Source organism: Oncorhynchus masou, chromosome 13 (assembly GCF_036934945.1).
Source record: "Oncorhynchus masou masou isolate Uvic2021 chromosome 13, UVic_Omas_1.1, whole genome shotgun sequence".
Classification (NCBI taxonomy): domain Eukaryota; kingdom Metazoa; phylum Chordata; class Actinopteri; order Salmoniformes; family Salmonidae; genus Oncorhynchus; species Oncorhynchus masou.
Window position 1 is genome coordinate 64,092,431 of NC_088224.1, and position 22,359 is coordinate 64,114,789.

The 22,359-nt window shown below is 44.5% G+C and overlaps 1 protein-coding gene across 1 annotated transcript in view; it reads right to left on the reverse strand.

Annotated features, from left to right (window-relative positions):
- Nucleotides 1-22,359, reverse strand: part of LOC135553390 (neurobeachin-like) — a 334,327-nt gene that overhangs the window by 172,314 nt on the left and 139,654 nt on the right. The window contains exons 37-39 of the mRNA XM_064985529.1: nucleotides 13,732-13,796; nucleotides 11,072-11,180; nucleotides 5,942-6,108 (exon numbers count right to left, since the gene is read on the reverse strand). Of these exons, the coding sequence (XP_064841601.1) occupies nucleotides 5,942-6,108; nucleotides 11,072-11,180; nucleotides 13,732-13,796 (341 nt within the window). The remainder of the gene's footprint in view (nucleotides 1-5,941; nucleotides 6,109-11,071; nucleotides 11,181-13,731; nucleotides 13,797-22,359) is intronic.

Below are 22,359 nucleotides of genomic sequence, written 5' to 3' on the forward strand. Positions count from 1 at the left end.
TCATCAGAGGTGGGGCTCACCTCCCAGCTCTCTCTTCTCTCTCTCTGCTCCCCTATAACTGATGATAGTGTGAATGCTCTCCTTCAGAGGTAATTATCTGGCTGCAAGGTTAACTCCACCCCCAGGGAGGAGCTGCTGTACAGTAGGTCAACAAAAAATAAAAGCGGACAGAAAAAGAAGAGCTAAAACAAAGGAACTTTCCTACCACTACAAATATGTTGTTTTCCCCTCTTGAATATACATAGATACAGAGGACAGACATCACCAAGGCTGTGTTAGGGTTCCTGCTGCATTGATTTTCTAAATGAACCATCATGTCCAGCAGGATCATATTCACTGGTCCTCCATATACCTTCACACAGGACCCAGAGAGACCTTGATCTACCCCCCCCCCCCACAATCTTTCCTCTTCTCCTCGTCAGAGCTGCTATTAGAATGGATAACCCGGCGAGGCGAGACAGCGGAGTGCTTAGCCAGGCAGCCAGTGACTGAAGGGTCCATTCCATCACTAAGTTATTATCCACAGGCAAAGTGTTGCCATTCATCAGAGACTGAGAGATGAAACTCTCTGTTAGTCAAGGGAAACGCCCGTTCCACTCCCCTCACCAAGGATCAATATATGCCACCGCTCTCTCCTCCATTCCTTCCGCTACCGAAAAAGTAATTATACAGGAGCAATGTTGCAATGTTGACAATCGATAGCTCAGCCAGGTTGGGTTAAGGTCTGTCGAGGGGGGGTTGGGGGGATTTAGGCAGCTACTGATGTCAACAGTGACACCTTGGAACAAAGAACGTCATGTCTGTGTCTGTATGTCTGTCTGTCTGCTTCCACCTGCTCTACTTCCTGTTAAGACGGCCATGTTGGAACATGTTGGAATGCCTGGGTTGCATCTGAAATGGCACCCTATTCCCAATATAGTGTAATATTTTTTACCATGGTTCACAGGGTTCTGGTCAAAGTTAGTGCACTATATAGGGAACAGGGTGCCTTTTGGGATGTAGACAGTGGTGGACAGGGGAGGTCTTTAGTGTCAATGGAGATGCAGACTACTCACTTTTTTTTAACCTTTATTTAATAAGTCAAGTCTGTTAAGAACAAATTCTTTTTCACAATGACGGCCTAGGAACAGTGGGTTAACTGCCTTGTTCAGGGGCAGAACGACAGATTTCTACCTTGTCAGCTCGGGGATTCGATCTTGCAATCTTTTGGTTTCAAGTCCAACGCTCTAACCAACGCAACCCAGTATGTATCAAACTTGAATACATGCATGTGTCAAAAGATAGTTCACAGAATGCAGGCAGATCAGAGGTAGATGTGACTGAGTGAAAGGTTTTATAGTTCCATTTCATGAGAACTATAAAAACAAAGCCAACATATTATACTATTACTATGACAGAAAACATAGTAGAAACGATATTGACATTCACAACAGTAAATAAGAGGATAAATACAAACTTGCCTTGTCTTCAAGGATGGTTATTATCATAGTTTAAGACTGGACGTTAAAGACACTGTGTAATATTCTAGAATGAATTAATCAGCCTTGTCTTGACGTCTCCTTTCTCTTGACAATGCTGAACTTTATAATCCAGTGACAGGGGTCAGGGGGTCGCAGCAGGGGGAGGAGGGGCCAGAGAAAATCAGTCTCTCACTGGAGAAAATTCTAACATCCAATTTTCAACTTGATTTATCAGTGTGAAGCTCAAACTGAATGGGTGCCGTGATGGGAGGAGGGGGAGAGAGGGAGGAGAGGAGGAAGAGGGAAAGAGGGGTGAGGAGGGAGGGAGGGGTGAAGAAGGAGGAGGGGAGCTGTCTCAGAGCTGCATCAAAGGCTTCTCATTGTGATTTAGCACAGCAGATCAATACAACCCTATACTGTTTCAATTTGAACACTATTGATTTTGTGATGTCGACTCAATACACTGCACATTCATCATCAGGCAAGCAGAAAGTATGATCCAACAGCCTACTAGGCTGATCACACTGCCTTAACACAGCCCTACCACCTCCTGGGCTGATCCCACTGCCGTAACACAGCCCTACCACTTCCTGGGCTGATCACACTGCCTTAACACAGCCCTACCACCTCCTGGGCTGATCCCACTGCCGTAACACAGCCCTACCACTTCCTGGGCTGATCACACTGCCTTAACACAGCCCTACCACCTCCTGGGCTGATCACACTGCCTTAACACAGCCCTACCACCTCCTGGGCTGATCCCACTGCCTTGTTTAACACAGCCCTACCACCTCCTGGGCTCATCTGGTTAATTCTTATAATAGGTTATATGATCGCAGAGAGACTATGTATGTATCCCAAATGGCATCCTTTTCTCTATGTGGTGCACTAATTTAGACCAGGGAATAGGGTACCATTTGGGATGCACCCATTGGCTTTCCGTCCATGTGCAGTGTCTCCTCGTCACAAAGAGTTACGATCATAATGGTGTCTACTAATTCAAAATACTATAGTTGTGTAAAAACTTTCAATAAAATGTGCACTATAGTCATGAGCTGTAGTTGAACCTGGGTGAGTATATTAAATATCGAATTATGTTGCTAAAACGCTCAACACAGATGAATATCCTCTGGCTCGTCTCCCGTCGGGAGTTAAGGTCAAAGTAAAAACAATCTCTGTGCAGGCAAAGCATTCACACCTACTCACACACACACACACACACACACTCTTTCAACCAGCGTCACAAATTACACACAGCCCTTTCAGAATGCTGGAGGGTTTTCTATTTTACAAGAGCAGCAAAAGTTAATGTTGCATTGAATAAGGTTGAGCTGCTACACTGCCCTGAGCTCATGAACATATTGCATCATTTTTCTTCTCCAGCAGGCCACCATTACTGGGTATTTGTTGGAAGTTTTGCAGAATCATTTACAATGCTCCCCCCTCAGCAACCTTTTGTTCCAATACTAATCTATCCCCGGAGATACATTCTATAAATATTTGAATACGTAAATCTACAGTAGCAGCCCGCAATTCAATCTTCTATGTTTTGCCAAGGTTACTTTACTTACACGCCTGTTTGGTCTGTTTTATGAATTTCTCTATCAGAACTGCATGGCATACAACCAAACATACTGTGTGTGTGCAAATATATACACAATGCTCCAACATCTGGGAAGAGGGTGAAGTAGGGCATGTAGTTGCATGAACTACTGTAGGTAAGGATATCTATATTATTATAATAACATTCCAGCTGTAATTCAGTCTGTACTATAGTTTGCATCCAAACGGCACCTTTTTCCCTATTTGGGTTGTCTACTCTGGTTAAAAGTAGTGCAATATGTATGGTACAGCTGCATGGGGAAATAGGGCTCTGGGCAAAAGTAGTGCACTATACAGTATAGGGAAAAGAGAGCCATTTGGGAGTCAGACTTACCCATAGATGAATGGTCCAATGATGGTAAATGTGCATCTTTCTGAGGTAATTGCATCTGTTTCCAGGACTGTGTTTGTCAGGTGGGATGATGCATGTATAAATCACTAAATCTATACGCCACACAACCCATGGAGAGTACCAGTCATTAAAACACTCCTCAAATCATTCAATTCAATCAATTGAAATCTCCTTACAAACTAAATGAAGGTTTATTGTATTTTCTCAACAAACATCTGACAACACAGCAGAATTCCTAAAGCCATCAAAACATGATCCAGATGTGTTTTCTATCGATGTGAGTAAACAACATCCCCTTAATGAACATAGCTAATCATCTGTATGTCCGTGAACATATTTAACCATCTGTATTGCATTTTCAAAATCCAATAAGGAAAGCCCAGCTACTGTTTCAGTGAGGGTAGTCAATTACTGAAAGAGTTCTTTCTGTAAGGAAGGCAACATTTGACAGGACCTTTGCTGCACTTGCCATTTGCCAGGTCGTCATTGTGAATACAGAATTTGTTCCTAACATACTTGCCTGGTATAAAAGCTTGTTTTATAAGGAGCTTCCTAACAGATCATGGCCAATGTCATCAACATCCCAACGAACATGCATGTCATGTGTCGTCGTGACAGTAACAGGGGGAAACATAGAGCGAACAGTAGTCGGGGTCTAAGAACAAAACCTTGTCGTACGCCTAATTCAACTTTAGAGGATTTTCCACGTAGTTGGACAAATGGACACTGCTCAGATTGGTGGTTTAAGCATCCATAGCATCACTATTCAGCACTGGCCCCCTTCAACCACTGAGTGTGTGTGTGTGTGTGTGTGTGTGTGTGTGTGTGTGTGTGTGTGTGTGTGTGTGTGTGTGTGTGTGTGTGTGTGTGTGTGTGTGTGTGTGTGTGTGTGTGTGTGTGGTGGGAAGCAGAGCTAAGGCTCCAAGGATCTGTAGTTTTCAAGGCCCAGGGGAGAGGTGTGGAGGGAATGACTCTGACCACCAACCACCACCAGGTGTTCTGCTGTGTGACTGAGAGGGTTGCTGAGATACTCTACAACACTCTACACACACACACACACACACACACACACACACACACACACACACACACAACTCCCCCCCAAACCCACCCCCAGACTGTTTGACCGGTGGTCGGTCCCGAGGGGGGTTCAGGCTCTTTGTCTGTTATTGAGTTAGTTGACCTGGTCCCTGATCAACATCAAATCAAATTGTATTTGTCACAACCGCCAAATACAAGAATTTTAACTCTCACCATGCCCTTAACCAAAAATGCAGTTTTAAGAAGAATAAGAGTTAAGAGAAAATATTTACGAAATAAACTAAGGTAAAAATAAAAGACCAAGAATAAAATGACAATAACGAGGCTATATAAAGGGGGTACCAGTACAGAGTCAATGTGCAGGTGTACAGGTTAGTCGAGATAATTTAGGTAATATGTACATGTAGGTGGTGGTAAAATGACTATGTATAGATAATAGATAGTAAACAGCGAGTAGCAGCAGCATAAAAAAGGGGGGGGGGGGGGTCAAAGCAAATAGTCCAGGTACCATTTGATTAGCTGTTCGGCAGTCTTATGGCTTGGGGTTAGAAGCTGTTCAGCAGTCTTATGGCTTGGGGTTAGAAGCTGTTCAGCAGTCTTATGGCTTGGGGTTAGAAGCTGTTCAGCAGTCTTATGGCTTGGGGTTAGAAGCTGTTCAGCAGTCTTATGGCTTAGGGTTAGAAGCTGTTCAGCAGTCTTATGGCTTGGGGTTAGAGAAGTTGTTCAGAAGCCTTTTGGACCGAGACGTGGCACTGCGGTACCACTTACTGTGCGGTAGCAGAGAGAGCAGTCTATGAGTAGTGTGGCTGGAGACTTTGGCAATTTTTGGTCCTTCCTCTGACACTGCCTGGTATAGAGATCCTGGATAGCAGGAAGCTTGGCCCCAGTGATGTACTGGGCCATACACACTACCCTCTGAAGTGCAACCAGTCAGGATGCTCTCGATGGTCCAGCTGTATAACTTTTTGAGGATTTGAGAACCCATGCCAAATCTTTCAGTCTCCTAAGGGGGAAAAGGCATTGCCGTGCCCTCTTCACGACTGTCTTGTTGTGTTTGGATCATGATAGTTTGTTGGGGGCGTGCTCGGTCTTCCTTTTCCTGTCCACGATCATCTCCATTTAAATGTGATCCTGGTGGATGCTGGGTAAATGACATTAGCTGGTGGTCCTTCCTTCCCAGTACTACACTAAATGTATAGTACAGCTAATACTGGGAGTTCTGCTATCCAGCCTAGCCTTAGCTTGGCCTTTGGGCCAGCCCAGCTCCAGGTAGCCCCAGCCCTAAACCTTTCACCAGACCCAGTCCCAGTCAGTACTTCTGTGCCAAGCTGCCAGGCTGCTCCAGGCTCTGTGTTTGTTGGTGAGGCCTATCCTTCAGCCCCAACCCTATAACCTAGCCCAAAGCCTATCCTTCAGCCCCAGCCCAATAACCCAGCCCAAAGCTTATCCTTTAGCCCCAGCTCTATACCGTAGCCCTGGGTCTTACCTCTGTGCCAGGCTGCCCCAGGCTCCATGCTTATTGGTGAGGATGTTGAGTATCTTCTGTTTAAGCTGGTTGGCAGTCACATGGTCTCTGTGCTTGGCAGCGCTGATCAGGTGATCACACATCTTCTCCTCCTCCCTCCGATCAGCAGTGTACTGGGCACAGTTAGACTGATGGAGGGAACACAAGGAGCCATTTTATTATAAACATAGCCATGCTAATGCCATGCTAACATAATGCTAACCATGCTAAGCATTAAGATTATGCTAACACCCTGCTAATAAAATGCTAACACCATGCTAGGTTTTAACATTATGCTAAAACCAGACAGTATCCATCAATATGATTTGATATTACTTGCACTTTGATTGTATGTACTTTTAAAGTAAGGTGTCCTTGAGTGTCTTGAAAGGTACCTGTCAAATATAACTGTCTGTCTGGTGTTAGCATATTTTTTTTTAATTTTACCTTTATTTAACTAGGCAAGTCAGTTAAGAACAAATTCTTATTTTCAATGACGGCCTAGGAACAGTGGGTTAACTGTTAACTGAACGACAGATTTGTACCTTGTCAGCTCGGGGATTTGAACTTGCAACCTTCCAGTTACTAGTCCAACGCTCTAACCACTAGGCTACCCTGTCCTTGTGTTTCCTCCATTGCAATCCTATGAAATTAGATACTGCATTCAAACATGTAAATGTGTGTGTGTGATCTGGTAGGAAGCTACACAAAGTGTGTGGTGAGGGAAAATAAATGAAAACCATTCAATAGATCCACAGAGGATATTATAGTGTGTGTGTGTGTGTGTGTGTGTGTTTGTGTGCACGTGTGAGTAGATATTATAGCCATTAAGCTATTAAGGTTAACAGAGCCAATCTCTGCTCCACTACATCAGCAGGGGACATGTTAGTGAAGAGGGATTTAAACACTGTTGCCGTCTGCTAATGTCCTTTGTTTCACATGGAGAAAAAGAGAGGAATTTGTCCGTTAGAAAGCTTTAATCCCATCTGTTTACATAGGGGTCATTATAAACAATCTGTCCCTATATAAAACTAAACTGTGTCTGTGGATGAAGGGCAGGTTGGATAACAAAGAGAAGTAGCCTGTACTGTAGCCTACATGTATAAATTATCATTTGTGTGATGTGTTATGTTGAAGTGGAGTCAGTGCCTTCGTACCAAACGGCATTCTATTCCCTTTATAGTACACCCATTTTAACCAGGACCCATATGGCTATGGTAAAAAGTAGTGCACTATATATGGAATAGGGTGGGACTCACCCAGTGATCTCCTACAGGCAATGTAGAAGCATCTAAAAAGGTCATCTAGATTCTAGAGGAGTCGATCAGGATCTGACTTCATCTTCTCCCTGCTAAAATAAGATTGTCTTGCTGCATCGCCACGGGGCTGCTCCTTCCTGCTCATATACTCAATCTAATTTGCTAACAGAAGCTGGAAGTGAATTGAATTTCCGGCCCTATATTTGAATTGTGTCGGATATTATGCCTCAACATATTCTTCAAATGGCAGATAACTCAATCTCTGCTTGTCATCTCACGTTACTATGTGACGCTGTGACAAATATCAAACCTTATTTATCACTTAACAGGATATGAGGCTGCTGCCCTGACACCAACCTAATGTAAAAATGTCTATCTGTCTGGGGATGGAGGGTAGAGTGAGGGAGGGGTTTTGAGGGGTAATAAAGTAGAGACATGGCTGGATGAAAAGTGTAGACTGTCTAGAGTTGTCAGACAGAAGGGATGAGGCCAGAGGAGGGATGAGGGCCAGGTAATCTCTGGGTGTTTCTCAAATGGCACCCTATGGGCCCTGGTCAGAAGTAGTGCACTGTACAGGGAATAGGGTGTCATTTGAGATGCAGCCTCCCTCGCTACTGGTGACATTGCATATCTATCCGTCTCCTCCAGTTGGTCTTGCAGGTCAAGGAGCCTCTAGCAGAGGACTACAGGATATCTAACAGCTGTTTGAGGAAGGCTGCTGCCCCAAGATAAGAAACCCATCACTCCTCACATGTACAAACTACTAACAGAGGTAGAAGAAGGGTCTGTGTGTGTGTGTGTGTGTGTGTGTGTGTGTGTGTGTGTGTGTGTGTGTGTGTGTGTGTGTGTGTGTGTGTGTACGCGCACATGCATGCGTGCGTTTGTGTACTTGGGTAAGACACTTCCAATATGGCTAACAACATTGTGTCATCCCACCCCTACCTTTTCTTGATGATAATTAAAGAAAGTGAGAAAGATAAATATATAAAATATATAATATAACCAATTGTGCAAGTTCTCCTACTTAAAAAGATTAGAGAGGCCTGTAATTTTCATCATAGGTACACTTCAACTTTGACAGACGAAATGAGAACAAAAATCCAGAAAATCACATTGTGGGATTTTTTATGAATTTATTTGCAAGTTATGGTGGAAAATAAGTATTTGGTCACCTACAAACAAGCAAAAATGGCCTTTCGTTCCAGTACTTTGCTGCCTGTGCCTGGAATGAATTGCAAAAATCGCTGAAGTTGGAGACCTTTATCTCCCTCACCAACTTCAAACATCAGCTATCTGAGCAACTAACCGATCGCTGCAGCTGTACCTAATCTATTGGTAAATAGCCCACCCATTTTCACCTACCTCATCCCCACAGTTTTTATTTATTTACTTTTCTGCTCTTTTGCACACCAATATCTCTTCCTGTACATGATCATTTATCAATCCAGTGTTAATCTGCAATATTGTAATTATTCGCCTACCTCCTCATGCCTTTTGCACACATTGTATATAAACTCCACTTTTTTTTCTACTGTGTTATTGACTTGTTAATTGTTTACTCCATGTGTAACTCTGTGTTGTCTGTTCACACTGCTATGCTTTATCTTGGCCAGGTCGCAGTTGTAAATGAGAACTTGTTCTCAACTAGCCTACCTGGTTAAATAAAGGTGAAATAAAAAAAATAAAAAATAAACACTCCAAACTCCAAACTCCACTATGGCCAAGACCAAATAGCTGTCAAAGGACACCAGAAAATAAATTGTAGACCTGCCCCAGGCTGGGAAGACTGGATCTGCAATAGGTAAGCAGCTTGGAAGACACAAGACCACTGATAATCTCCCTTGATCTGGGGCTCCATGCAATATCTCTTTGTCTGTCATAGTTGAAGTGTACCTATGATGAAAATTACAGGCCTCCCTCATCTTTTTAAATGGGACCCCGTGGGGTCAAAATGATCACAAGAACGGTGAGCAAAAATCCCAGAACCACACGGGGGGACCTAGTGGATGACCTGCAGAGAGCTGGGACCAAAGTAACAAAGCCTACCATCAGTAACACACTACGCCGCCAGGGACTCAAATCCTGCAGTCCCAGACATGTCCCCCTGCTTAAGCCAGTACAAGTCCAGGCCCGTCTTAAGTTTGCTAGAGAGCATTTGGATGATCCAGAAGAAAATTGGGAGAATGTCATATGGTCAGATGAAACCAAAATATAACTTTTTGGTAAAAACTCAACTCGTCGTGTTTGGAGGGCAAAGAATGCTGAGTTGCATCCAAAGAACACCATACCTAATGTGAAGCATGGGGGTGGAAACATCATGCTTTGGGTCTGTTTTTCTGCAAAGGGACCAGGACGACTGATCCGAATAAAGGAAAGAATGAATGGGGCCATGTATCGTGAGATTTTGAGTGAAAACCTCCTTCCAGCAAGGGCATTGAAGATGGAACGTGGCTGGGTCTTTCAGCATGACAATGATCCCAAACACACCACCCGGGCAATGAAGGAGTGGCTTCGTAATAAGTATTTCAAGGTCCTGGAGTGGCCTAGCCACGCCATAGAACATCTTTGGAGGGAGTTTAAAGTCTGTGTTGCCCAGAAACAGCCCCCAAACATCACTGCTCTAGAGGAGATCTGCATGGAGGAATGGGCCAAAATACCAGCAACAGTGTGTAAAAATCTTGTGAAGACTTACAGAAAATGTTTGACCTCTGTCATTGCCAACAAAGGGTATATAACAAAGTATTGAGATAAACTTTTGTTATTAACCAAATACTTATTTTCCACCATAATATGCAAATAAAATCATAAAAAATCCTACAATGTGATTTTCTGGATTTCTTTTCTAATTTTGTCTGTCATAGTTGAAGTGTACCTATGATGAAAATTACAGGCATCTCTTCTTTTTAAGTGGAAGAACTTGCATAATTGGTGGCTGACTAAATACTGTATCTATATATATATATATATATAGAGAGAGAGAGAAACATATATATATATATATATATATATATTGAGAGAGAGAGAGAGAGAGAGAGAGAGAGAGAGAGAGAGAGCGAAAGAGAGAGAGCAGCTCTACCTGCTGTCTAAAAGAGGCATGACATTCCTCTAAACAGAGCATCTCCCTGAGTTCAGAAAACTGCTCCTCTCTCCTTTCCTTCTTAGGCTTCCTTCCATTTAATAAAGAATTCATTAGACATAGAAAGTGGCATTACTAAAGACTCTTTGCGCCCCAAACAGAACCCTATTCCCTATATGGTGCACTACGTTTGCCCAGAGACTATTGGGTCCTGATAAAAACGTAGCGCACTATAAAGAAAATAGGGTGCCATTTGGCATGCAGATACTGTCTAATTACTGCAGACAACCTCTAATTCCTACAGAAATCAATAATGAGTGTGTTGGTGTTCTGATGCTTTGTAGTGAGAACAGGCAGTGTGTTTGATATGTGGGGTAAGTACCGTCCCTGGGGTAGACTCATTACACTGTTGGACGGGCTTAAAGTTAATAAAGACCAGATATGAATGAAGCTGGCGTATCATTTAGTCTGCTTACTAATATTGCTAGCAGGCTGGTTATTATAATCCCTTAGAGTGGCCTAATGATAGGGCCATAATCCTCCTGGAGAGACACAGGGACTACAGGAGTACTGAGCTGCTGCTAATCCAGCACTATTCTCTCACAGACCCGGGATGGCTCCCAAATGCCACTCTATTTCTATGGGCCCTGGTCAAAATTAGTGCACTATGTAGGGAACAGGGTGTCATTTGGGATGCACCACTGAAGTCAGTCACTCCAGAGCAAGGACTGGCGAGGCTGCTGTAGTCAGTTGACTAGGTTAGATAAGGTACTGTACCTCAAACTCAGCGTGTTTATGGACGTCTTCTGCTCTCTGTCTGTTGAGGATGAACTCTGCCTCGTTGGCAACACGCACGATGTGGTCCTTCATAGCATGACACAGCAATCTGGAACAGATACAGAACTCTAGACAGTCAGTCAGTCAACACAACGTATGCGGTCCTTAATAGCATGACACAGAACCATGGAACAGACAGACAGAAAGACAGAATACTAGACAGTCAGTCAGTCAACACAATGATGTGGTCCTTCCTAGCATGACACAACTACATGGAACACACAGAAATATAGACAGACACACAAACCCCTCCCTTCTGACCCTCCAACCTCATCTCCATCTCTCCCTGTCGTCTCTGGCCCTGATTGCCTCCTCTCCTCCCATGACTGACTCCTCAGCCTCCCTGGTGTACACTCCACCTGCTTCTACCCTCGCTTCAATCTTTTTAATAATCAAAAACAGCCAGGCTACTATGTGGAGATTTTATGCCATTTTACACCAAATTAGGTCTGCTTTGTTTCAATTACAAGGCTTCTGATACCCTCTTTCTGCATCACAAATGGCAACCTATTTCCATTATAGAGCCCTGGTTAAATGTGGTGTACTAGTGTACTATGCTATTTGGGAAGCATCCTTTGTCTCAGGGAGAGGCCTCAGAACTGCATTCATCATACTAGTGTCAACAAGCTTTAAACTACAACTACACTCTGAGTTCTGAACAATTCTTTATCTCCTCTTATTTAGACGTTAGTGTTCTAAACTAGGATTGTAGTTATTTGGTTAACTGGTTAGTTTAGCTAGTTGGTTAGCTGATAGGTTAGAGAGCTCTACAGGACAGGTTGGTTAGCTGGTTGATTATAGTTCAGAGGACTGCAGCTGGTTGGTTAGATGGTTGATTATAGTTCAGTGGACTGCAGCTGGCTGGTATGCTGGTTGTTTAGAGATAGCAGGTTTCCGTCCCAAATGGCACCCTATTTCCTATATAGTGCACTACTAGTGCTGAGCGATTAACTGGAATTAATTCTGTTATTAAGCAACTAATTGACTGACATTGGTTAAATTATTTGAATTTCATTTAGTTCTGCTTCTTTCTGTGAGCTCAATGTGCACATTGCGCAAATTCTCTAGAGATAAATCAAATCAAGCTCGAACTGTGCGATGTACTAGGGAGTTGTTGTTTCCAACAGGCCAATATTCTACAGAGTTCAGCGCAGAAAACGTGATAACTAACAACAACGACCATAATCCATTGCGTGCCTATTTGTCTGGTCTGTATGTTTATTTTAAGCCTGCTACGTTAGGTTAGTGTGGGCAGACATGGATAGGGAGAGAAGAATGCACGATGGAGAGGGATTAGAGAGCAGTTGCCTCCTGAAAATACACAATCTAAGTGAATGATAGTTGGTATTCAGCAGTCATAAAAGTATGCCTTATTTACTTTGAACAAACTAAAATTGTGATTTTGTCAGACAGCATAAGCAGCAGCTGATTATGACTTGGAAGGAAATAAATAAGTAATCAAATAAAACAAATGTAAAATACACAACACCTGAAATATGTTATTAAAGTAAATCATTTGAATAAATTATTATTAAGTGATAAGGAGTAATGGGCAGTCACTTCCATCATGGAATTTTTATGAATTGTTTTATTCTGTGTTGTTACAGCATTCAACACACATAGCGCATTGTGCATTGTGTTTTATTTATTTATTTATTGAAACCAAATTCAAAATAGTTTAATAATCGAACCAAAACAACCTCAAAAATAACTATTCGCTCAGCACTACACACTACATAGGTAATAGGGTGCCATTTGGGACGCAACTCAGATGCAGGAGAAATTAGATCTGCCAGCAGCACCCTGGACAGCACCACGTGACAGAGCAGTAGAGTGATAGAGTAGCCGTGCAGCAGAGTGGCAGAGTGGCCCCCACTGAGTAAGGCTCTTTATCCAGGCTGGACAGGGGGCCTGGATAAAGAGGCCAGACAGGAGGTGCCTGAGAAGGCTAAGACTGTGCTGGGTTGGGAACAGTGAGGTTGCACTGGGGTATAGCTGGGGTATAGGGCTGGAGCTGGGCAGTTTGGATGTAAGAGGGTTACACAGATGGGTCACCAGATGGAGTTGGAGGCTGATCTGTTCTATAACACCCTGCCTGATCTGAGCCTGCTACACTCACAGGGAGGGGTGGGGAACAAACAGATAGAGGGGAAACACTATCGTGTTGATATTGCTACATCACTCTGTCACACCAATCTTATTTACCTTAACCCCTATAGAGCACAAAAATTCTTACATGACACAGTACAGCACCCCACGCTCTAGGGGCCAGCAGCTTACTGCTAATCTATTGCTGCCACTGGACCTAACAACCTGTTCAGAGCTGGTGTGTGTATCAGAAATCCACAAAAGTCCCCACAAGGTTAGTAAAGCAAGGAACCATCTCCCTCGTGAGGACATTTTCCATGTCCCCACGAGGACAAAGGCTATTTTAAGCTTAGGGGTTAGGGTTACAATTAGGGTTAGGGGTTAGGTTTAGGAGTTAGATTTATGTTCAGGGTTAGGGGTAGGGAAAATAGGATCTAGACTGGAAATACATTTTAGGACCCCACAAGGATAGTAAGACATTTGGTGTGTCTGTGTCTGAATATGATACATACCTTCCCTCGTTGATGAGCTCGATGAAGGCGAGGCCGGCATTTTTCTGGATCGAGTTCTGCCACTCCTGAGACAGAAGGAAGAGAAGAAGAGGAGAGGGAGATAGAAAGAGGAGCGGAGAGGAGGAACGTTGGATAGTTAGTTGTTTCTACTGGCTCCATGGCTGTATGTCAGACAAAGCCTTTCAGTTAAGTGGGGTTACCTTTTCAAGACGCTGGAGAGATTTAGTTTTGGCAAAAACTTTTTGACTTGGATTAGAATACTATATTACTCTCTGATAGCTTGCGTGTGTACTAACAACACCTACTTCAAATACTTACCCCTCTGCCACAGAATGAAACAGGGCTGTCTGCTGTCGCTTTTGCTATTCAAACACCGTCTGTAAACAGTTCAAGACGTAAAAGCCCAGAGCTCATTACATTCTAATCAGTGCTACTCGGCAATGGCTATAAAAACATATCAATGGGATAATTTTCAATAAAAATCCCATGGAGGCAATAAAGTAACAATAACGTAGTAATAAAACAACAATTATGGAACACTTTGCCACGAAAGCTTCACAAACCAGAAAAACATTTCCAAAACAAAAAAAACCTGTACAATAAAATCAGCCCCTTTAATGCAATAAAAAGCGACAGAGTGTCTGAGAAACACATGGATCTCTCTGCAAGGCCAGTCTCCGTTGCAATTCAAATGGACATCGCACATTCGATTTTTTCTAATTGAAGTAACAAAACAAAGAAGGCATTAAGGTCATTGAATCCTTTCAAAGAGATGCGCTGGCAATAAAAAGCTGAATCTCTGCCCTGCATGTGTGAGTGTGCCTGCTCTCTTCGGATGCATCCCAAATGGCAACATATGCACTACTTTTGAGGAGAGCCCTATGGGCCCTGGTCAAAAGTAGTGCACTAAATAGGGAATAGGGTGACATTCGGGACGAGATCTTCCTCTGTGAACAGATCGGTAAACACAGGAGAGATGTAATCGGGGATGAAACTGTATCCTCTGCCTTAAATACAGCCATTTCCTCCGTCCGCACACTGACAGATGACTGAGGAGAGGGGAGCCATCTACTGAGCCTAGAGCGGCTACGGACCCAAGGCCACAGCACCCCCCACCCTCTCCCCAGCACCATCACTACCCTATCTGGGAATGATTAAAAAGCCGTTTGGGAGCGGAGGAGAGGAGAGGGCCTTGCACTGTGGGATCCTGGGCTCTCTGCTCACTCACTGAGGAGCAAATGGAAGGGAAAACACAGGCCACAGTTCAAAATACAAAGAGAAAAAAAGAAAATAAATATAAAAGGGGAAAAGTTTCCCAGTTTTCAATGCTAGCCAAGTGTCACGTATAAAACCAAACTGAATCTCATGCATAGAAGAGGCTAACAAATTAGATTCTGCATCTCAGAAACAGTAAGAAAATCTCTGTAGTTCCACACAGCCTTTTGGAACAGAGGTTGAGGCTCTTTAGTTATGTGTAGCAGAAAAGCAAACATTGTTTGCGATGCAAAATTCAAAATATTTCAGGATAAACATTTGTGAATGTAGATTGCCATGGTCTAAATAGTGTATGGTAGCATGTTAGTGCCATAGTTCCTGTAGTGTGGTTTAGATGCACTATTGTAAAGTGGCTGTTCCACTGGATGTCAGAAGGTGAATTCACCAATTTGTAAGTCGCTCTGGATAAGAGCGTCTGCTAATGTAATGTAAATGTGTGGGACAGCCTGCACCAGGCTAGAGAACACAGTTCCACCTCACATTACGTTACGGTGAGAGAGACGGTGCCGATATGCTGGGCATCTGGTCTCCACATCTTTTCTCCTGACCTCTATCTCTCTCTCTGCTACATCATCCGCTGTTACTGATTTGAACAGGGCTCATGTTCGGCCCGTCTTCTGAGGATCTGCTCGTACTGCACTCACGTAACAAAGATATATATGGAAATCAAAGCAGATGTGTCTCATGCAGTGCCAGGAAAGGGACATCAGGTAGGAGGGGGAAAACTCTGAACCGATGGGATCTTCTATCTTGTCTAACTGAGTAACAGTACAGTAAACTCTCTAGTTACCGTTACAGTGGGATGGAGCTTCAGATGTTTTTTTCCCTTGAGTTTTTTTCTGAGCAGCAGGGCTCCAAAGGGGCTGGGCTGTGACTGCAGGGATTTGGGGAAAGCCCATTATTGCCTGTTTGAATGGAATTAGGCCTGACATGTTTCTCCAGGAGGAAGTAACATGATCCTTCGTGTAGAGGCAGAGAAACAGAACTCAGAACCTCTGTCTATGGGCTGACCTGCAGAACCTCCGTCTATGTGCTGACCTGCAGAACCTCTGTCTATGGGCTGACCTGCAGAACCTCTGTCCATGGGCTGACCTGCAGAACCTCTGTCCATGGGCTGACCTGCAGAACCTCTGTCTATGGGCTGACCTGCAGAACCTCTGTCTATGGGCTGACCTGCAGAACCTCTGTCTATGGGCTGACCTGCAGAACCTCTGTCTATGGGCTGACCTGCAGAACCTCCGTCTATGGGCTGACCTGCAGAACCTCCGTCTATGGGCTGACCTGCAGAACCTCCGTCTATGGGCTGACCTGCAGAACCTCCGTCTATGGGCTGACCTGCAGAACCTCCGTCTATGGGCTGACCTGCAGAACCTCCGTCTATGGGCTGACCTGCAGAACCTCCGTCTATGGGCTGACCTGCAGAACCTCTGTCTATGGGCTGACCTGCGAAACCTCTGTCTATGGGCTGACCCGTAGAATCCCTGGTGGTGGTCTGACCTGCCACAGAACCCAGAATATTTAGCTATGGGCTGACCTGCAGGACCTCTGGTTATGTGCTGACCCGCAGAACCTCTGTCTATGGGCTGACCTGCAGAACCTCTGGTGATGGTCTGACCTGCAACAGAACCCAGAATATTAAGCTATGGGCTGACCTGCAGCCAGGGTAATGGGCGTGGCTCAGGAGCTCAGATAAGAAAAGCTGATAATCTGTGGTGTCTGGGAGTGTTTCACCTATGAAGATCATCCTATTGGTTCAGGGTTCCTGAATTTCATAATTTTTAATTGTTTGTTACACACAAGCCTCTTGTTCCTCTGCAGCCATCCATACTCCCAAACGTCAGTAGGCGTCAGGCAGACAGCAGTATTGAGGTATCTCAATCCAGGCTGAAGTCTTTTATCTGCTCTGCTCTCCACATCTGGAGGCTCTCTGTCAGTAAATCTCCCAGGATCCACTGCAGATCATCTGTGTGTTTAAGCTGTTACAAGAAACAAAGCTGTTTGACCTTCCCATTCACCAGGCCGTCTGTGAAGAGATACAGAGTGTGCTGCCCATCCGAGCCCCATACAATCCCAGCCCCATACAGCTGTGTCCTAGCCCCATTTAGCCCCAGTCTCCACCCCAGCCCCATACAGCTGTGTCCTAGCCCCATACAGCCTTGTCCTAGCCCCATACAACCTTGTCCTAGCCCCATACAGCCTTGTCCTAGCCCCATACAGCCTTGTCCCAGCCCCATACAGCTGTGTCCTAGTCCCATACAGCCTTGTCTTAGCCCCATACAGCCTTGTCCTAGCTCCATACAGCCTTGTCCTAGCTCCATACAGCCTTGTCCTAGCTCCATACAGCCTTGTCCTAGCCCCATACAGCCTTGTCCCAGCCCCATACAGCTGTGTCCTAGTCCCATACAGCCTTGTCCCAGCCCCATACAGCTGTGTCCTAGTCCCATACAGCCTTGTCCTAGCCCCATACAGCCTTGTCCTAGCTCCATACAGCCTTGTCCTAGCCCCATACAGCCTTGTCCTAGCTCCATACAGCCTTGTCCCAGCCCCATACAGCTGTGTCCTAGTCCCTTACAGCCTTGTCCTAGCTCCATACAGCCTTGTCCTAGCCCCATACAGGAAAGTCACTACTGATGGAATCAGATCAGGATTAACAAGTTTCACTATGCCCATCCCTGCCAGTGCTGCTGGATAAAGCTAGCTGTGGTTCCAACTCAGGCCAAGCATAACCACTTTCAGCTTTGTTGACGGGTCGATATCTCAGGCTGGGTTTCATCCCAGGAGTCCCTAATGACAGGAACTATTGGAGCCGCAGTAATACTATCTGTGTCATGGGGGGGGGGGGCTCTGTGAGGGGGGTATACGGCTCGCTGACACTCCCAGCCCTCAGTAAATCCTGGAGGTAAGGAAGAGAAGGTAGACATCCCAGAGCCACAGTGCTAAGTTAGCCTCCAGAAAGACAGACGGACAGACTGAAGAGAGAGCAAGACTCAGGGAACATTCCCTCAGAAACTTCAAAAGAACAGCAGTAACAGCGGGATTCACTACTGCAAGGCTCGGGCAGTTGTGTGAATAGAGAGAGAGGAATGCTCCTTAATCTCAGCCTTCTAATAACAGATGCATGGGTATGTATGGGATCTGACGGGCTGACCTGCAGAACCTCTGTCTATGGGCTGACCTGCAGAACCTCTGTCTATGGGCTGACCTGCAGAACCTCTGGTTATGGTCTGACCTGCAGAACCTCTGTCTATGGGCTGACCTGCAGAACCTCTGGTTATGGTCTGACCTGCAGAACCTCTGGTTATGGTCTGACCTGCAGAACCTCTGGTTATGGGCTGACCTGCAGAACCTCTGGTTATGGGCTGACCTGCAGAACCTCTGGTTATGGTCTGACCTGCAGAACCTCTGGTTATGGTCTGACCTGCAGAACCTCTGGTTATGGTCTGAGCTGCAACAGAACCCAGAATATTTAGCTATGGGCTGACCTGCAGCCAGGGTAATGGGCGTGGCTCAGGAGCTCAGATAAGAAAAGCTGATAATCTGTGGTGTCTGGGAGTGCTTCACCTATGAAGATGATCCTATTGGTTCAGGGTTCTTGAATTTCGTAATTTTAAATGGTTTGTTACACACAAGCTCTGGGCACCGCACCTCCTACTGCAGCCTCCATCCCTGCAGACTGGATACTTAGCGAGAGAGGCACCATCTAATGTCTTCCTTATGGACTCACTGACTGGCCCTGCAGACAGAAGGTATGTTAACTGTCTCCTATTCTGTTCTTTCTGCGCCATTGGGACTGTGACCCGTTGAGATGTAAAAGACTTAACCAATGGTTTATATATACACTGGATGACTGACAGAGGATGATGTCTTGACACTCTCCCAACGTCGTAAAAATATTTGGAAGCTATAGAAATGCATTTATTAATGTCTACATTCGTTTTTGCCACATTGATTCTATTTCAGACACCTTAATGCATACTTGTTTTGTTATATTATGTGAGCTAAACATAAACATGAAAAATATATTTAAAACAAATTCTTAAAGTATATAAATTTTTTAGATTACTAATGTTACTGTCTACACTACAAGAAAAACGACTTAAATACATGTCATTTTGTCTTTAAAACATTTATTTGAAATACTGTAGAATTCCATTCACTGCTCCTAATATGGCCGACTGGTATCGTCAAAGCCTCCCAATGGCCAATACTTTGCCTTCAGAAGTATTCACACCCCTTGACTTTTTCTAAATTTTGTCGTGTACAGCATGAAGTTAAAATTCATTACATTTAGATTTTGTGTCACTGATCTACACACAATACCCCATAATGTCAAAGTGGAGATTTATTTGTAGAACATTTTAGAAATTAATAAAGACTGTAAAGCATAAATGACTTGAGTCAAAAAGTATTCAACACCTTTATTGTGGCAAGCCAAAATATGTTCAGGAGTAAAAATGTGCTGAACAAATTGCATATTAAGTTACATGGACTCATTCCGTGTTCAATAATAGTGATTAACATAATCTCTGTTCTCCACAGATACAATTATCTGTAAAGGTCCCTCAGTCGAGTATTGAATATCAAATACAGATTCTACCACAAAGACCAGGGAGGTTTTTCAAACCTCACAAAGAGCACTGATTGGTAGATGTAAAAAATATATAATAATAAAAATTTTAAAAAGCTGACCCTGAATATCTTTTTGAGCATGGTGAAGTTATTAATTAGACTTCTGATGGTGTATCAATACACCCAGTCACTACAAAGATACAGGCGTATTCATAACTCAGTTGCAGGAGAGGACGAAAACTGGCTAGGGATTTCACCGTGAGGCCAATGGTGATTTATAAAAAGTTACAGAGTTTAATGGTTGTAATTTTGATAGAGATTGAAGAATTTAAAAAATAATAATGGGAAGATATTGTACCATCCAGGTGTGCAAAGGTCTTAGACTTACCCCCAAAATACTCACAGCTGTAAATGCTGCAAAAGTACTTCTAAAAATGATTGATTCAGGGGTTATGAATACATTTTTTTTCTCACTTTGTCATTATGGGGTATTGTCTGTAGATGGGTGAGAAAAATAATCGATTTAATGCATTTTGAATTCAGGTTAGAACAAAACAAAATGTGGAATAAGTCAAGGGATATGAATACTTTTTGAAGACACTATACATCACTGGGCTTAACTAGAGGAGGTGATCAGTCCCACATGAGGTGGAGCTGATCCACTATGAGGACAGGGAGGAGATCAGGGGACAGGGAGCAGATCAGGGGACAGGGAGGAGGTAAGGAGACAGGGAGGTGGTAAGGGGACAGAGAGGAGGTAAGGAGACAGGGAGGAGATATGAGGACAGGGAGGAGGTAAGGGGACAGGGAGGAGAAATGAGGACAGGGAGGAGGTAAGGGGACAGGGAGGAGAAATGAGGACAGGGAGGAGATAAGGGGACAGGGAAAGAAATGAGGACAGGGAGGAGATAAGGGGACAGGGAGGAGAAATTAGGACAGGGAGGAGGTAAGGGGACAGGGAGGAGAAAGGAGGACAGGAAGGAGATAAGGGGACAGGGAGGAGGTAAGGAGACAGGGAGGAGGTAAGGGGACAGGGAGGTGGTAAGGGGACAGGGAGGAGGTAAGGAGACAGGGAGGAGGTAAGGGGACAGGGAGGAGAAGTGAGGACAGGGAGGAGATAAGGAGACAGGGAGGAGAAATGAGGACAGGGAGGAGATAAGGGGACAGGGAGGAGGTAAGGGGACAGGGAGGAGAAATGAGGACAGGGAGGATATAAGGGGACAGGGGGAGAAATGAGGACAGGGAGGAGATAAGGGGACAGGGAGGAGAAATGAGGACAGGGAGGAGAAATGAGGACAGGGAGGAGGAAAGGGGACAGGGAGGAGAAATTAGGACAGGGAGGAGGTAAGGGGACAGGGAGGAGTAATGAGGACAGGGAGGAGATAAGGGGACAGGGAGGAGATAAGGGGACAGGGAGGAGGTAAGGGGACGGGGAGGAGATAAGGGGATGGGGAGGAGATAAGGAGACAGGGAGGTGGTAAGGGGATGGGGAGGAGATAAGGGGACAGGGAGGTGGTAAGGAGACAGGGAGGTGGTAAGGGAACGGGGAGGAGATAAGGGAATGGGGAGGAGGTAAGGGGACAGGGAGGAGGTAAGGGGACGGGGAGGAGATAAGGGGATGGGGAGGAGGTAAGGGGACAGGGAGGAGGTAAGGGGACGGGGAGGAGATAAGGGGACAGGGAGGTGGTAAGGAGACAGGGAGGTGGTAAGGGGACGGGGAGGAGATACGGGGACAGGGAGGAGGTAAGGGGACGGGGAGGTGGTAAGGGGACGGGGAGGAGATAAGGGGACAGGGAGGAGGTAAGGGGACAGGGAGGAGGTAAGGAGACAGGGAGGAGATAAGGGGATGGGGAGGTGTAAGGGGACAGGGAGGAGGTAAGGAGACAGGGAGGAGATAAGGGGACGGGGAGGTGTAAGGGGACAGGGTGGGGGTGAGGACTGATCACAGAGGGGTGTTCCATGAAATTAGTCCCTTTGTGTACTGTAACTTTCTGAATTTTTTATTATTTTTTATTTCACCTAATTTTAACATTGTCATGAAGAACACATGTTCTATTGAATTAAAAACATTTCCCATCTCAAGAGATTACATTTAAAAAAATACTATAGTTGTCACGCCCTGGTCTTAGTATTTTGTGTTTTTTTTATTTATTTGGTCAGGCCAGGGTGTGACATGGGTTTTGGTATGTGGTGTGTTTTGTCTTGGGGTTTTTCATAGGTATCGGGATTGTGGCTTAGTGCGGTTTACTAGCATAGTCTATGGCTGTCTGAAGTGGTTCTCAATCAGAGGCAGGTGTTTATCGTTGTCTCTGATTGGGAACCATATTTAGGCAGCCATATTCTTTGAGTGTGTTGTGGGTGATTGTCCTTGTCCCTGTGTTAGTTTGCACCAGTTTAGGCTGTTTCGGTTTTTGTAGTGTTTGTGTTTAGTTGTTTTATTAAACAGGAATCTAAATAGCCAAGCCGCATTTTGGTCCGACTCTCTTTCACCTAAAGAAAGCCGTTACAATAGTAAATACCTACAGTTGAAGTCAGAAGTTTACATACACCTTAGCCAAATACATTTAAACTAATTTTTCTCAATTCCTGACATTTAATCCTAGTAAAGATTATCTGTTTTAGGTCAGTTAGGATCACCACTTTATTTTAAGAATGTGAAATCTCAGAATAATAAGAGAGAGTGATTTATTTCAGCTTTTATTTATTTCATTACATTCCCAGTGGGTCAAAAGTTTACATACACTCAATTAGTATTTGGTAGCATTGCATTTAAATGGTTTAACT